Consider the following 16,271-nt stretch of genomic DNA (forward strand, 5'->3'; position numbering starts at 1 on the left):
CAGAACCATATTTGTCTGGTCATCCTCATGGTGATACAGGACATATCCCCTCTTAGTGGAAACAGCCATAACTTCATTAACTTCATTCCCTATACCATATCTTTCCCAGCAGCAAGCACAAAGGGAACCAATCATTTAAAAACTGCCATGTGGTAGCATGATAAAAAAAGTACTTTCTAACATTTTATCAATTACCATTACATCTTCCGTTCAATAATTCATTAAAAAAATGAAAATGAGCACACAAACTATTTCAAAGGGGTTTTTAGCTCCCCTCCCCTCTATATGTAATAAAGACCATCAAAGACTATAAAGACCATTCTAAGTTCTATTACATGAAGGACACATAATGACCATTGAAAAGAAAGACACACAAAAAAAAAGAAACAAAAGAAAAAAGTACCTTTTGGTAACTGTTTGGGGCACAAAGCACAGAGGAATTTTACATTCAGAATTGTTTCAATAGATTGAGAATACATCAGATCTTTTGTGCACATGTAACTCATTTGAGCCTATTCAGAAAGCCAGGTATGTCCAAGATGCATTTGAATCTCTGTAAATATAGAATAGCCAGTATGCATATGTGCAATTTGGCTGCAATGAGTCCAGTTCGCCTGGGATGTTTTGGAACTGATGCGCACATATCCGTTAAGTGAAAACTGTACAGCAAATCTCTCATAAATTGTGCCAAAACTACTACTATCCTAGCAGAATAAAGGTCCCTAGTATCAAACAAGTCTCCAGAAGTGCCTCGTTGGAGGATGGCTTAGTGAGAGTCTCTAGAAATACTCTTATCCAATATTTTGCTAAAAAAATCTTTCAGAAGTTTGTACCACCTTTGCACTCCTTCCTGCATACACATATTATTCATATCCTATTCAATAATATGAAAGGCTTCTGTGTTTTCTATGCCACAAAAATAGATGTTTTCTGGCTTCTTAGTAAATAACAACCCATTAAGAAAAAACTTGCAATTTCATTTTTCACCTTTGTAGTCCATTAACTGTAATAGCTTTTAATGTACTTCAAGCATTCTTGAGCCTCTTGGGCTGAGTGAAAAGACACACCAACAACCAGAGTGTCGAAAGGTTATTTTGGTGATACTGGCTTTCTGAAACCCTTCATTTAGTGGATCTTTGTATTATCTGTCATAGGTTACAAATTCGACTACTATCTGTTTAGGGTTTGAGAAGTATTTAAAGCTCAAATCAAGATCACTTTCACAGTGTGCTAGATGATGAATAAATACATAGCCTGAACTCAGTATCTTAAGGGATTGCAAACGAATATATTAAGATTTAATAGGTAACATTTAAGAAGTGAAATGAGAATGTAGACCTGAAACGTGTTAACTGTAAATATATTTGCATATAGATACCCATCAAAGTCTGTTTATATTCTTCTTGTTACATTAAAATGCAATATTCAGCAAAATATATTGTATAAGTATCTCTTTGTGTATGTACGTATACAAAAATGAAAATGAACAGATAAAGTATGTTTACACAAGCAGTTGGACAGCAGAACTGTGAATGAAAATTCCTCTGTACATCAACTGATAACAACTCTCTTTTAAAAAGGGCTTTCTCAGAGAACTAACTAAAATCCTAACACAGACCAGAAACAGAATTTAAGCAAAGTTCCGGATCATTTGTTTGCTGACTTTGCTAGAGGACAGCTCAGGTAGAAGAGAATCTTTGTTGATGCTAAAACTTCCTTTGAGTCCTTCATATTTATAAAAACATACTCATATGTGTTTCTGTATTTATTAAGGTGAATAAGCATGTTTGATATATATTTACACTATGTATATATTATAAAAGAATTTACTGCTGACAATGCAGAATGAATATCCCACTATATAGGATGACATATTTATCACTAGTTCCCTTTTTGATGCATGACTGCTAACAGGAAAATAAAATTCTAATTATAACTTTGGAATATTTAAATTATTTTCCATTTTGCACTAAGGATATTTTGGAATTTTAATATTCTATTTTATAAGGTATTAGCCAGAGGTCTAAGATTGCTCACATCTCTACAGGGGAACATAAAATAAAAACAGAAAGACTGGGACTTTTTCATATGTGGATTTGGTAAAATTATACCTTAATTGCTGCTATCATAGTAGTCAAGAAGCAGTTATTGTTTATTATCTGAAAATTACTTAAGAAATTTCCATTAATATCACAGTTTAAAAGCTATTCTGCAAGAAATAGTTTAGCTCCTTTTGTGAACATGGTGAATATTTTATATTTTGTTATAGGAAACAGCATGCACATTTTCAACAAAAGAGTGTCCTTCCCATAACACCTCAAATAACATATTCAATTTAAAATGTAAGCATGACATTCAGGCTTCATTTGCTGTTGGTGTCAATCTAAAAAAATATAAATTGATGCAGACAGAAAATTCTAATCTGATGCCCTAGGGACAGATCCAATAAAATACTTAAGCATCTAAATTTGGTGTTAAAGCAACTAACTTTTAGGTGTTTGTCCCCCAGAAGGGAATCTTGGGCTGAAGTGAGCTGGGTCTTACATTCCTATATAGTGTATAGGGTAGCTATTGCTAGGCAGGTACCAGTTAAGGGGTGTTATGAGCAGCCACTGCTTCCAACATCACTTAACATTACCCAAACCAGGTACTGCAAATTGGGCTCTAATGAAGTTAACAAGTAGAACTATAGTCTGTCTAAAGCCAACAGAAAATCATATGCAGCTATCTGGAGCTAGTAAATAGAGAAACTCTGGCAATAGGACTGAGCTATAAATTCCACCTTGCAGACCCCATATGACCAGAGTCTGTGTTGTAAGGGCAAAGGAACGATGGTAAAATATACTTCCTTCTTCTACACAAAGCACAGCGATTAAGGATACTGCCCAGGAAATGTAACACAAGTTCAATTCTCTCTTCTGCCTACAAGGAATTAGGATCCACATCTCCACGGGGTGTGTGTTTAACTTTCAAGCCATTGATTATTTTGAACTCTTTTTTGAAACACTTCAGATCAATGAGCAAGAAAAGGATCAGGATTCAGCAGTCTAGTCCTTAGGTTCTTCGCTAGTTTCTCCTTCCTATGCTATTTCCAGATTTAACAGACAACACCACTGAAGAACTGAACGAGTATTCAGCCCCATAAAAAACATCAAAAATACACTTCTTGCAACTTCAGACTGGGAGATCTGCAGGACTTCAGGTAACAGCTGAGCAGGGTAAGTGATAAAATATACCTCACCAAAATTGAGGGACTATCTAGAGCAAACTCTCTGAGTCACGGAAACTTTACTTTACCTTACCTGAAAAGAATCAGAGCCTTCATTTTAACATAAAAAACTGAATGGAACTTTTCTAATGTGACTCCTATACTTCGTGTAAGTCCTTCTTGTGAAATCTGACCTAATAAAACTGAATGTGCATCATCAAATAGTCCATAATTACAGGTTACAAAATTAGATACTTGGTTTTGATGATGGCTGTCAAGTGCTTGAACCAACATTGTGTACTTGAACTTACCTCCTTCTTCCCAGGATCATTTGCAGTTCTACAGCCCGCTTTCAGTAACACTGGAAAATCTGCTATCCTCTAATAAGGAAAAAATCCTGCAAATCTAGGGTAATTGACTTCTCCGGTCATACAGATAATGACATCTTGAGTTATGTATGAACTGTGGGACAGAAGTGCTCTGCAGTGCCTCCTGCAGTCCTCTGTAGTCCAGACTAGGAACCTGGCTGGACCACAACATAACCCTTAGCAAATCTAAGTTTTCTGCTCATGGAACCCAGGGAGTGGGTGGAAGTTCAGATGTGTACATTGGGTCTTGCCCCAACATGAAGCTAGGACGTGGCCAAGTTGCACATCTGGAGTCAGCAGCTGGAAAATGTTCCCAACACCCACGGTTTACACACGGTCTTTGAGAACAGAAACTCTTCCTGCTTTCCTGCAACAAATATTGTCCCAGAGCCTGATGCAAACTTTCCAGTTTTAATAGGCAGCGAATCAGATCCATAGAACCTAATTTGATTCTTGGCGGGATAATGACAACCTGACTCCAATGGAAGGTGAGGTCACTCATGGCTGTGCACACCAGAGCCTGAGAACAGATTTTGAAGACAGTCTAAACGCAAACAAAAAAACCCCAAACAAAACTGCACAAGAGATTTACCGGTAGCTTACACCACCCCAGTAAAAGAAACTCATTTTTGCCACTAATAATAATTCTGGCTGAATTTTGAATAGAAATGCATATGATCTTCGAAAGACTGAATACCCTCAAACTGTTATTCAGTTTGCAAGTGCCAATGAACTGTTTCTAGATATATTACACTATGTTGCGTGGACTGGGTAAATTAGCTCCTTTTGTTTTATGTTGGTAACAGATAAATGGTATTTTCTCTCCTCTATCCAACTCATAGATGAGGTCAGACAACTGATTCACCCCTCTGACATATGCTAAGTCTTTTCAAAATTTGGTATGTGGATGAGTTGCCTCTGTTATAACTTTGTTCCCCCTTTAAATTCCCTGTTGCCTGAAAATAAATTTTCCCTGATCTCAGATCACTTCAGAGATTCTTGGTCTTTTCATTTTTTTAATGGAAGAGGAGACAAGAAGAGAAAAACCAGGGCCTTCTTTACCAGGCAGGATTTCCCAGGTTCTCCCAGGTTCAATTAAAAGCCATTTTAGTTGCAGCTAATTGATAGATTTCTGCCAACAAAAGTGGCTTAGAAGAAAATACAATAATGTTTAAATGCTTCACAATACTTATTCAGAACTTGTTTTCCTCTCTTTCTTTTTCTTTTGAATCAGATGATGAAGGTGATGGGTTTTCAACAATAAGAGTACCACCACCTACATACATTTGTTTGCATTTTTAAATACGGTTGCATTCTGACTGATTTGCAGTGGTAAGCAACAGTTTGAAAATCTGATTGCAAGCTCGCAGTGACAGAAGCAGATAATTACTATCTCCACAAATATCTATAAGTTAAATCACTTGTTTTAATACAGATTAGATTAGTGTTAAAGTTACAAGATTGGTATGAGAGACATGATAAATGTAGTCATGACAGAAAACAATTTTTAATTTAGTATACCCTATCAATCTAGATAGCCCATGAATATTTACCATTAATTCAGTAGGCTGGAACAGAGGGGAAAAAAGAACAAAAAATAGAAGGTTTGACCTAAACAAGGACTGAGGAAAAAAGAGAATTCTCAGCAGTTTTACTGAGAACAGATCTTGCAAAAACGTGAACTGGCAACAGATTGGAAAATACGTTTGGGGTACCACTATAAAAAAAGCCTTTAAAAAAACCTGAATGACATGCAAAAATAGTAGCAATTCTTAATATGTACTTCTCCTTGCAGGATTTACCAGTCTGATTACACTTAAATGAGTAACTTCAAAGGCTGAAATAAAATCATTTATGGAAATTCAAAACAAACCTATTTGATCACATCATACTTCACAGCAGGGATACAATTTGCAGGGGCTGAGTGAGGGCATAGTGTAAGCTAAAACAGGTTGTGTGTGCAACGAACCAAACTAAATGGTTTATATAAAAGAAATGTTGTTTCCATTAATTTTTCTGGTAATCCTATTAAAAATGCCACCTGTCCAGAATAGAATCGTCCAGATTTTAATTCTTTTTCATATCTCAGTGTTCAAACACAAGACAGAGAAGGTATCATCTTAAAGCTATTAAAATATGGCACAAAATGTCTTATTCTGAAATCTTCATTACTGCAGCAGTTTCTCTGGCTCTGTTTCAATGTCTGGCTATTATATCTTTTATTTTTCCTTTCATTGTGCTCAAAGAACTGATTTTTCTGATAAGCCCAAATAGTATTTTTTCAAAGTCATATTTCTAACCTCTCGTTAACCAAAATGTTTCTAGTCTATAATACTTAAAATTCACATACATGAAGTAAATATAACATTAAATGCACTTTTTAAAATTCCACCACCACCCCTCCAAAATCCCCTGTAACAACCCTGAAAAGGAACTTAATTTTGAATACCAACAGAGATGAAATGGTGTCATAATCAGCATAAGTGCATGTGGACTATTCACCTAGATCAAACACTTTGGTCCTATACTCAATTAAATTTAAATCCCATTATATAATGTGTACCGGCCTCATTTTATGCAATTCCCTAATTTAATGGCTTGGTATTAGCCTTCTTCCTTTTTGCACACATGGACTAATTTTCACGGTGCTCAGTCCCTTTGGGAAGTAGGTCATAAAAGTCAACTGGATGGAGACAGAAACTTAATACCTAAACAGTGTTGTCTAAGGGTCAGAGACACAATAGTAATGTAAAACTGTTTTTCACTCATCCTTCTTTGTAATATTTATGAAATTCCGCCCTCATATAAATATTGTTCATAAATCTCAAGGACCACAAAGCAGAAGAATCAAGAAAGCTATCATCCTGTTATAATTTAATTTGTGAAACAAAACAAAACAAAAAGAAAATCCTAATTAAAAAAAAAAAGATCACAATTCTAATACTATTTAGCTGTTGAGACAATACTTGTTTTACACTGAAACCATAGAATCATAATATTCATATTACCTTTCTCAATGTGTATTCTTTTTGTCTCGTGTCCCACATCGTGACCAGCCAGATCACCCTCCTTAGGTCCAGGCAGGACATTAGGTGACAAACCCATCAGCATTTGGTTCATAGATAGCCCATTCTGATGGACAGCTGCTAGACACAAAGAAAATTAGCCGTCATATTAACAATACACTTTTGTACTTATTTTATATAGTCTTTCTCTTAATTATACAAGATTTCTAACAATCACAAAGTTACTTAATTAATGCTGTCAGTATCCACACAGCGGGAGAGTTTCTTCCTGTTACTTCTGGTTTAAAACAATTCATTTTAAAAAGAAGAGTTCAGTATCTTTGGACAAAGTTGGATATTTGCAAACATTTTCTTATTTAACAGGAACTGAAATGCAAAATGAAGCAAGCCAGAAAAGCATAGAAGGTTCTACGTGAGATACTTACTGATTTCTTTTTTTTGTTAGTTGTACAAAAACTCCTGTATATTAGCATTCCCAATATGCAGTCCCTAACTTCCTTCAATTAAGCATTGTGGCCTTCCAGGTGATAAACACTGTTTTTCAAAATACTGTGCAACAGTAGAATTACTTATTTGCTCATCAGATAGCTTGAAAAGCTCTTTCCAACAGTTCTCAAACAGACCTTCATGAGTCTCAAACACACCTCAGAAACCCGTATAAGGTATGCATGTCATACATATGTCATACGCAACCCATATTTCTGTAGTAGTCATCTTACTCTTGCTGGCACCACAAAAGCAGATGTACTTAAGAATCAGTTGTGATGTTAACAAATCAGATAGGAGAGAAAAGGGTTATTTTATAAATAAGTAAGTTCCTGAAGCGATCCAATATTTAAGGAACTCTGTTATGTTCACATTGGAAGAAACAATGTGCAAAGGTCCCACTCCTCTCTGCTGGTAAGTAAGCAGAGTAAGCTGAATAGTATCATTTCTTAAAAAAAAAAAGTGTCATTCCTTAGCAAAAACAGTAAGTATCTCTCAATTTAATTTAATTTACTTTTTTTGTTTAAAGAACAATGGAAAAGGTCTTCAATGGTTGCAAAAAAATATACTATTCAATCAATTAAAAAAAAAATTAACAATCCAGGGCTGTGAGGTTTTTTTCCAGAACTTTACTTATGAATTCTGTGGTGAGTTGACCTTGGCTGGACACCAGGTGCCCACCGAAGCCGCTCTATCACTCCCTCTCCTCAACTAGACAGGGGAGAGAAAATATAATGAAAGGCTCGTGGGTCGAGCCTGGGGAAACAGATAGGTCACAGTATATGGGATGCCAGTTTAATCTGCACTCTGAATAATCCAAGTGATAAGAAAACAGAATTTTCAGCTTGTCATGGTCAGGCCTCATTTTTTTTTCTTTGGTAAGTCATTTTTCATCACATAGTAATGAAAGATCTTTCATCTGAAGGTCAATGAAGAGTCAGCTTCCTGAGTCTGCAGAGAGCCTGAAAGGAAGCAGTCTAAAAGACACGTGCTGCATCTAATCAACACGACTACGTATTTCATATAGCTATTTTGTGGCCTTCTATCTGCATGCCAAATCCTCCAGTTTCACCTACTGATAAATTCCACCGTGGAAAGATGCCTTAAAAACACAAAAACCTGCAATGGAGCAATAATAAAAGGAATGGACAAGTGTAATATGAATTTAAGTAAATAACCATAAAATAAAATGTGTTTAAAACCTTAATTTCCAGGCTGTTGCACTGGAATATCATAGAATTCAGGGTCTTTGCCATGTAATTTACATCCTGTCCATGGAGCCTTGATAAAAACGGCATCACTCTGAGACACCATGGTTTAATTTCACTCCGCCCCTTGTGAGCTATGAGGTGATAATACTCTCTGTATCATATTTCTCACCATTACAAAATTTTATATTTGAAAAAATTATAAAGTATGCAGAGTTTTTAATTGATTTAACCTAATTCTTCTCTTTACCAAGCAATTCTACCATGTAAAATGTTGCTTATGAAGTCAGATTCAATTTAGAAATCAAACCAGAGTAACCAGATTAAATAAAACTCAATTTCTTTTAAAAATGTTTACACTGTATGTTCAGTTCTAAAACTAATCTAGCAAATTGCTTCCCGGCTGCAATTCTGTATTTCATAGCTCATATCTTTATGTTTAATATGACATGATGGCAGTTTATATCAGTACCCGTTAATGTAGCATCAGATATTATGATACTGTAAACTGGGGAACATAATGTTGGGAGATAGTTATTGCAGCTGAACTTCCGAACATGATACATATGAGATCTACTTAAGATGAGGGCATTTTGATTAGAAAAACCAGCTGCACCTAATCAAATTTAAAGTGGTGACAAGGAGAAGAATGTGACCTACGGATTCTGTCTGACGAGCTCTCGGTCCGTGCAGGAGAGCTGGACACACTGCTGCTTCGATGAGAGGATGGATGGCTGCCAGGTCTTCGGCCCTCTTCAAGAGAAGGAGCAGGAGAAGGACTGTCTGGAACACGTTCCTAGACCCCACGAAAAATAATTGCAAAAAAAGGCAATGTTAAACTAAACCTCTGTTTCCAAACATCACTTCCCTAAACTGTATCTCCCTCCTAAATTACAACCTATTCTTTCCTCCTCTGTTGAGGTGTCCAGGATTTGCAGAGTATTCTCAAAGGAAACTTGGCAATTTTGGGACACTAGACCTTACATTTTAGTATGCAATGTGAGTTCTGCTCATCCTGTCAGGCTTTTAAACTGTCTTCTGGACTACTTACAAAAATAAGGTTTTTGTTTTGGTTTTGGGTTGGGTTTTTTCCTCACTTCTATCAGCATGCTGTTGAATTGGAAATATACATTTTGGCTTATAGACTTTAGCCTTACGGGATGAGGAACGATGTACTTTTGTAAATACGTACAGACCAGACGCTGTTGTTTTAGCTTATGCTGAATTTTACTCCACATTTTAATTTCAAAGGGGCTTCTTGAGCAATGAGATCTTATGGGACTGCTATGGATCATAAAGAAAATATAATCTCCCTACTGAACCTATACCAGTAACATGGCTGATGAACGTCCAAATGTCTGTTTATACCATGGAGCACAAACCTGGAATGAACCACATTTTTTGGAAGAGTGTGGTTGTATCACTAGCCATATCACTACTTCAAAATGGGGAAAAATGCCCATTCACGTTTTTCTATCCAGGGGAAAGCCTGGCATGGCAGCCAGGAGGAGCTATGATGTACTTCAGGATGTTCCTTGATTTTGAAAATTAGAGTATGAGAACTGTGATGGTTTGAACTGCACTTCTGCTATGTGAGAACCGTCAGTATGTAGCAGATAGATATATCTGATATTTACACAGAACTTTGACAGAAGCAATAAACAAAGGGAGCTGAGTGCAGAATAGTCCTTTCTAGAAAATTCTCTATCTTTCCCTGCAGTTTCCTTTTTATTCTTAATAGGTCCCAAGACTCTATGTCATTGCTAAACTATGTGTGAGTTAGGTTGGTTTGGTCGAACAGTGATAAAAATAAATAGTTCCTATACGAGAAATCTATTGGAGGGACTGAAAATGCTAAATTAGGGTATTTTTGGTTGTTGGGTTTTTTTTTCCTTTTGATAATTGAAATCCTGACTCCTAATGAAAAAAAAAACAACCAACCCAAACCAAAAACAACAAACAAACAAACAACTGTATACATTCAACTTACTAAAACCTTTTGGTAATGAAGTGATACAATTAGTATGTGTTTAAAAACACATATGAAAAGTTGGTGCTGCAAATGCCTAAAAGTTTTCCTGAAAAGGGCATCGTGTTCCTCACGCAGCAAATTGCTTTTGCAGCAGTCATTATTTTTCATGCACAGTAGCTAGGTGAGTATTTATTTCTCTGAATGCATTCCTATGAAACTTAGCAACATGACCATCTATAGTAATCAATAGATTTATTCAAGGTAAGCTTCATAATAAATATCTGCTAAACTTGAGATTCTGATTGCAAAGGGATTCAGTGGGCCTATTGATGGAGTGGGAGAAGATCTTTCAGAGCAATGTTTCAAGACATTTAAGTGGATTCCACTTTAATAGTCTCAGGTTTTTAAGTCAAAAACATTGATGAGGGTAGTTTAACTGCATCATAGCTCTAGGCTTATAATGATTTTGATTGTGTTTATATGTCCGTGAACCGGGTATTCAAGAGGAGGATTATAATGCAGATGTTTTCAGAATGTAGAAGATTTATTTCTTTAGATTTAGGAGGATTTAAGCATGCACAGCGTACAGATTTGGTATAAATTGGAACACAGTATATTTAATCATTCATTTAATATATAATTTCACTGTTTGGCAGAAAATGTATTGTTCTTAGAAGGGTTTCATTAAAATGAAATCCAGTGAGCACATAAGATTTGAATACAGAGCTGCAGAGTAAATTAATTTATTTAAACAGCTTAATTTGTTTATCCTATTTATTTATGTGTGCTTTTACTGGACGTATTATGAGATGGAGAGAGCAAAAGGAATGCACAGGACAACAAAATATAATTACTGCACAAACAAAACAGATAATGAGTTTTATTCACGTATAATACCACATAGCAGACAAACTCTATGAGAAAACTATATATACTGGCTTTATGAATCCATTTGTAAAATACCCTTTAACCCCAACAAAACATGGGATTGAACTATGCAGAAATGGAAAATAAATTAATTTAGTACCTTAACTCATTTTTTATATCCTTGCTTCATAATTCCACAATCAATAATATAGTCTATAGCAGTTTTTTGTCTTTATCAAAACTAGCTGCAATAATAAATGGAAATGCTACTAATAATAAATTGAAATACTCTGTAGCTCTAAAAAGTCATAGTGATAAACTAATGGTGCTGGAATATCAATATAAGCTGTCTTCCTTACTAGAGATTTTGTGTAGAAAAGATGGATTTTGTCTGCGGTAAAATATTAACTTTACATTTAGACTTAATTTTAAATTTTTCAGAAAAGGAAATGTGCAAAAACATGTTCAGTAAATAACTCAGATGATCAGAGCTATTTTGTGACTTCTGCAAAATTACACTTTTGTACAAGTAAGTCTACATGACACAGCAAAGAAACAGAATTTACTGCATTATAATCCTGGCAATAGAAATCACCTAAGAAATTGTCCACTGTTCAGTATTTTTTCTAAAACTTGTCTACTCCCAGGACAAACTTAATTCCACTTAATTAAAGATATCTCTAGAGAATCTGATGTTGGCTTGTACTGTAATTAGGCTCGTTGTCTCCCAACATATAAATAAATAACTAAATAAAATCTGGATGACTTTGCTTTGCTAAAATTAAGTATGAGGAGGAAACCGTGCAGGGTTCAGTTTGAAATCAACACATCTGAATGTAAATATCTAAATGCAGTTTTGATACATGAGCTAGAGATGAAACTTCAGAGACACCTGTATCTAGGATGCTACACAAAGGTGCCCACCTTGAAGGTAAGTTGTCTCCCATTTCAGTCAATTGAGATATAGACAATAAATTCAATGGAGCTTCTTCCAAAACCAGATACCTACAGCTCAATTCAGCTGCTCACATTTGAGCCGTTTGAGCTACTCAAAGGTTTTGAGATGTCCACACCAGGTTGACAGAGAGGACCTACAAAAGATCTGCAGCCTTCTGGAGTGGCAGCAGGATGCCAAAAACACTATCCTTGCACTTACTGGCTGATGAGTGGAATAGCTCCCAAAACTTTATTGACGTTATTTACTAGAAAACAAGAAATACGGACTTATTTATCGCTTGTAAAACATAACCCTCACTAGCTACCTTTTTTCTCCACTTTTTGCTTCCCTATTTGTTTCTAGAGGTACTCACAAGTAAAAAGTAGTGTGAACAATTTAGGGCATATGTAGCAATTTAACATATGGTCGACCAACTTTTCAAAATTGGTAAGACTCTCAATTAAGCATCAGAACCAGAGGCTATACTAAACAATGGACAACACACTCTTAAGGGCCAAATTTGAAGCATTCCTTATCTTGGTGCTCTTTACAATCTGATCCAAATCATGAGTCCTAAGCATTTAAGAATCTGACATTTAACTCCTCCAAAAATGCTCCTACCATATATGAAACTGTCACTTTAGGGAGCTGCAATGCCCTTTCCCGTACTCTCACTCCACTGACATTACAAGTTACACACCCTCAATATCAAGTCTGTTTCATAAATAACGGAATTGTTCCTGTGACACTGGGTGTTTTTATCTTGTAAAGAACAGGTAACAGATTTTAACTGCCAGAGATTTTAACTTATGAGATTGAAGTTGTCTCTAGAATTAGAAACCACTCCAATTTTGTTCCAGAATACCACATATCATCCACAACATAACGCTGTCTCAGTCCCTCCAAGTAAAACAGAAGTGTCTTGATGTACTTATCAACATTTTTCTACATTTTTCAAACAGCTCTTTGCATAGAGGCAAAACCCATACTGTAAGATCTCATTCCAAAAGTTCCTTTTAAGTAACTTCCTATTAAGATTTATCTTAATATATCAGTAATGGTATCCAGAAGACCATAAATACTTTCTTCCCTGTATCATAGATGTCTTTTTCTTCTTACCAGGTCACAAAGGTAGTTATTCAATATTAATCTCTTTTTTTGCCTCTTTTCTTTCTGCTCCAGCAGCATGTTTTCATTGTTTGAAAAATGCCTCATTACCAAAAGTCTTCCTCAAAAATATACCAAAACTTAAAGTTGATGGAGTTTAACTGTTGGTCCCTATATCACTACCAAAGAGAAGACATTTCAGGTAATCTGTGTAGGATTAATCCTTCTGCTCCTAAGAAGATGGACAAGGAAGTGATAACTTCTAGGTTCTCACCACCTCAGTCTTTCCACAAACATTCTTTATTCTTTGTCATTCCTGTTCCTTAGTGACAAAATTCCAGAATCTTTCTGACAAAGTTTCAATATGCCTACTTCCAATAACCAACTCTTTTGCGTGCACAGCCTTCATCTCCTGCATATTTCTCTCCTACAGGTATTTTCAGTCTCAGATTTTTCCTTTGTTCTAGTTTGCTTCTCCATGAGACTCATCTCTTGGGCTTAGTCATCCTTTAATTTTAGTCATGGACTGAGCTCTAGACATGCAACTAAGTATAGCTGTAGAGGTATATCGCTTTTAAAACTATTCAGCTGTCTTGATGCTCTTCAGTGTTGAACAAACTCCTTTAAGGACGTTTGTGCTTTAAGTCATTGAAGTGCAGAGGAAAAAATAACATATTTTCAGCGTCATACTTTTCAATAGTTTAGGTAATTTCACACTGCGGAAAGGATATATGACACGCACAGTTTCATACACTGTTAATTAAAAAAAAATTAAAAAGCTTTTAATCAGGAATAGCTTATAATATTCTGACCTGTCTGGGAAGGTACCTGGCTTCCAAGCCTTTTTGTGGTAAAATTATAATAATCTCTTTCACAATGACCAAAACACAGACTTCTTACTCTTCAGTTCTTTACTGACCTATTTTGAACTTGTGTGAGAAGTATTCCAAGAATGGCTTTCTTGTAAAATGGCAAACTTATTTGACATTGTATTAGTTGAATGAGTGAAAGAAATTAATTACTTGGGTATCTTTTGTATTCCCTGAAAACAGGATATTTTGCTTTTACAGTCTCATTTTTTCTTCAGCTTTAGTCTAAAATGCTATGAGACCCCAAATTAATGTTTAGTCCCAAGAATTACAAGATTAATTGGGCTAATAATTATTTCCTAACTTCCTCAATAAATGCTATGAAATGTATGTTATCAAACTGACTGAATGCTATAAATTTTCATTTCTATTTCCTTATTTGCATACTATCACTAGCTTGCTAAAGATCTTGCTAACTTCCCAGTGATGCACGTCATCTTTCTCACCTTGTTCTTTTCGACACATTTCTAACCCCAATCAAAATTCAAGAGTTCAAATGTTTTGTGTTGTCGTTAATTGCACTATTATTTTAAATAGTGTATCTATTTCTTATAATGATTTCCATTTTACTTTTGCCTCTGCAATTTTTCATTGATTCTACCTTGCAGTTCCCATCACAAGAATACTGATAACTGATAGCATAAAATGTAGAAAGAGATCAACAGACAAAAAGACTATGGATTTGCTTGATTTTTATTGCCCTGTTTACTATAGGATTATTGGGAATATCAGCAGCAGTTAACTGACAGGAAGTCCAAACAGGAGACTCCCAAGTAATCCTTTAACAGTACTTCAACAACAACAGAGAACGAAATCCTTTGAAATCATGGGCAGTACATAAAGTACAGTGACCTAGCCAGGAAGTGAGTTTCATAGGATTGGGCCATTACAGAGATTAAAAACAAGCAAGCAAACAAATAAACAAAAGTAGATGCCTATCAATACCAAGAGCCTGGCTGTACTGGTGAAACTAGAGTAGGATCCAAGGTGTTGACAGTCTGCAAACGTGATGAAGCAGGATCATTCCTGGAAGTGCCACGGAGCCTTATAGTACAGAATTCTGGATTTTGTGGATTCTCATAAAAATGTCCTCACAACTATTTTCGACCTGCTTCTTTTTTTGTGTGTATCCTTTCAACTGAGTTTATAAATTATATGTTGCCTTCTAAATGAATATTTGGTCTAACAAACAAAATATCCTTCTAAGGTATACAAAAACCCCCATACAACATGCAAACATATAGACATGCAAAAAACTCTTCACATTTAATTAGTAACTTCTTATTGGCAAGTTGGACAGACTTCTCCTGCTTTTTTCTTTTTTTCCTCTCCTCTTTTGAAAACCTAGTCTTACTTGAAAAGCAACCATTCAAGCTTAAGAAGCACCACTAGGAATTCACCCCTCAAAGTCAATCCAAACACCATACATCCAACCAAAGAATTCATCTGACTAAATGTCATTGTCTATAGTACAAATGTCTACATCCGAGCTAGTCACCCTAGGCTCATTTTTTACCCATACATTTACGTTTCCAAGGTACAATTCACCTCATTCTAAAGTAGCTATATAAAATAGGTCTAATGAATTATGCCCTAGAAGACAGCAAAATGAATCCCATCCCTTGTACCTGGCCTCATGGCCATTTTGCATCTAATTAATCTTACACCACATACATAGTTCCCTGTTACACGTGTGAATATGCAAATTACCAAACAGAAAAGTGTGTACTACCTTCTCTGTGTCATGTGTTATCCGTAGATACCTATTTTACATGACACAAATTAATTCATATGAGCATATGGCTGCTATTAGCTTCAAACTGCACCTCAGAAACACCCATGTTAAAACAAATAATGGGATCCCCCATTATTAAAAATAAGACATTATTCCAAATTACAACCTACCAGATATACAGCTACAATCCTCTAAGCTCATTATAAAAAAACTGTATTAAAAGTTAAACTAAATAATTTTAAACATATAGATAGAAATAATTAATGAGGTGGGACACAGTGTCCTCTAATATAAAGATGATTAAGCCATAATAAAGGAGTTCAGCTATACTGTGACCTAAGATCTTCTCATGCTAAAGGAAGAAACAGAAGTAAGTGTGCATATACATATTTATATTAACATAAATTAAAAAAAAAAAAAGTTATTCTAACCTGGATATTTTCTCTGTTATGTGCAAGTTCATACAAATAGTTTTAAGATATCGTATT

At 35.4% G+C, this 16,271-nt stretch overlaps 1 protein-coding gene across 1 annotated transcript in view; it reads right to left on the reverse strand.

The window, feature by feature from the left end:
• The window catches only part of DACH1 (dachshund family transcription factor 1), a 213,215-nt gene that overhangs the window by 96,714 nt on the left and 100,230 nt on the right, over positions 1-16,271 (reverse strand). Inside the window, 2 exon segments of the mRNA XM_019472688.1 lie at positions 6,585-6,719; positions 8,957-9,092. Of these exon segments, the coding sequence (XP_019328233.1) occupies positions 6,585-6,719; positions 8,957-9,092 (271 nt within the window).

Source organism: Aptenodytes forsteri, unplaced genomic scaffold, assembly GCF_000699145.1.
Source record: "Aptenodytes forsteri isolate BGI_AS27 unplaced genomic scaffold, ASM69914v1 Scaffold51, whole genome shotgun sequence".
In the NCBI taxonomy this organism is placed as follows: domain Eukaryota; kingdom Metazoa; phylum Chordata; class Aves; order Sphenisciformes; family Spheniscidae; genus Aptenodytes; species Aptenodytes forsteri.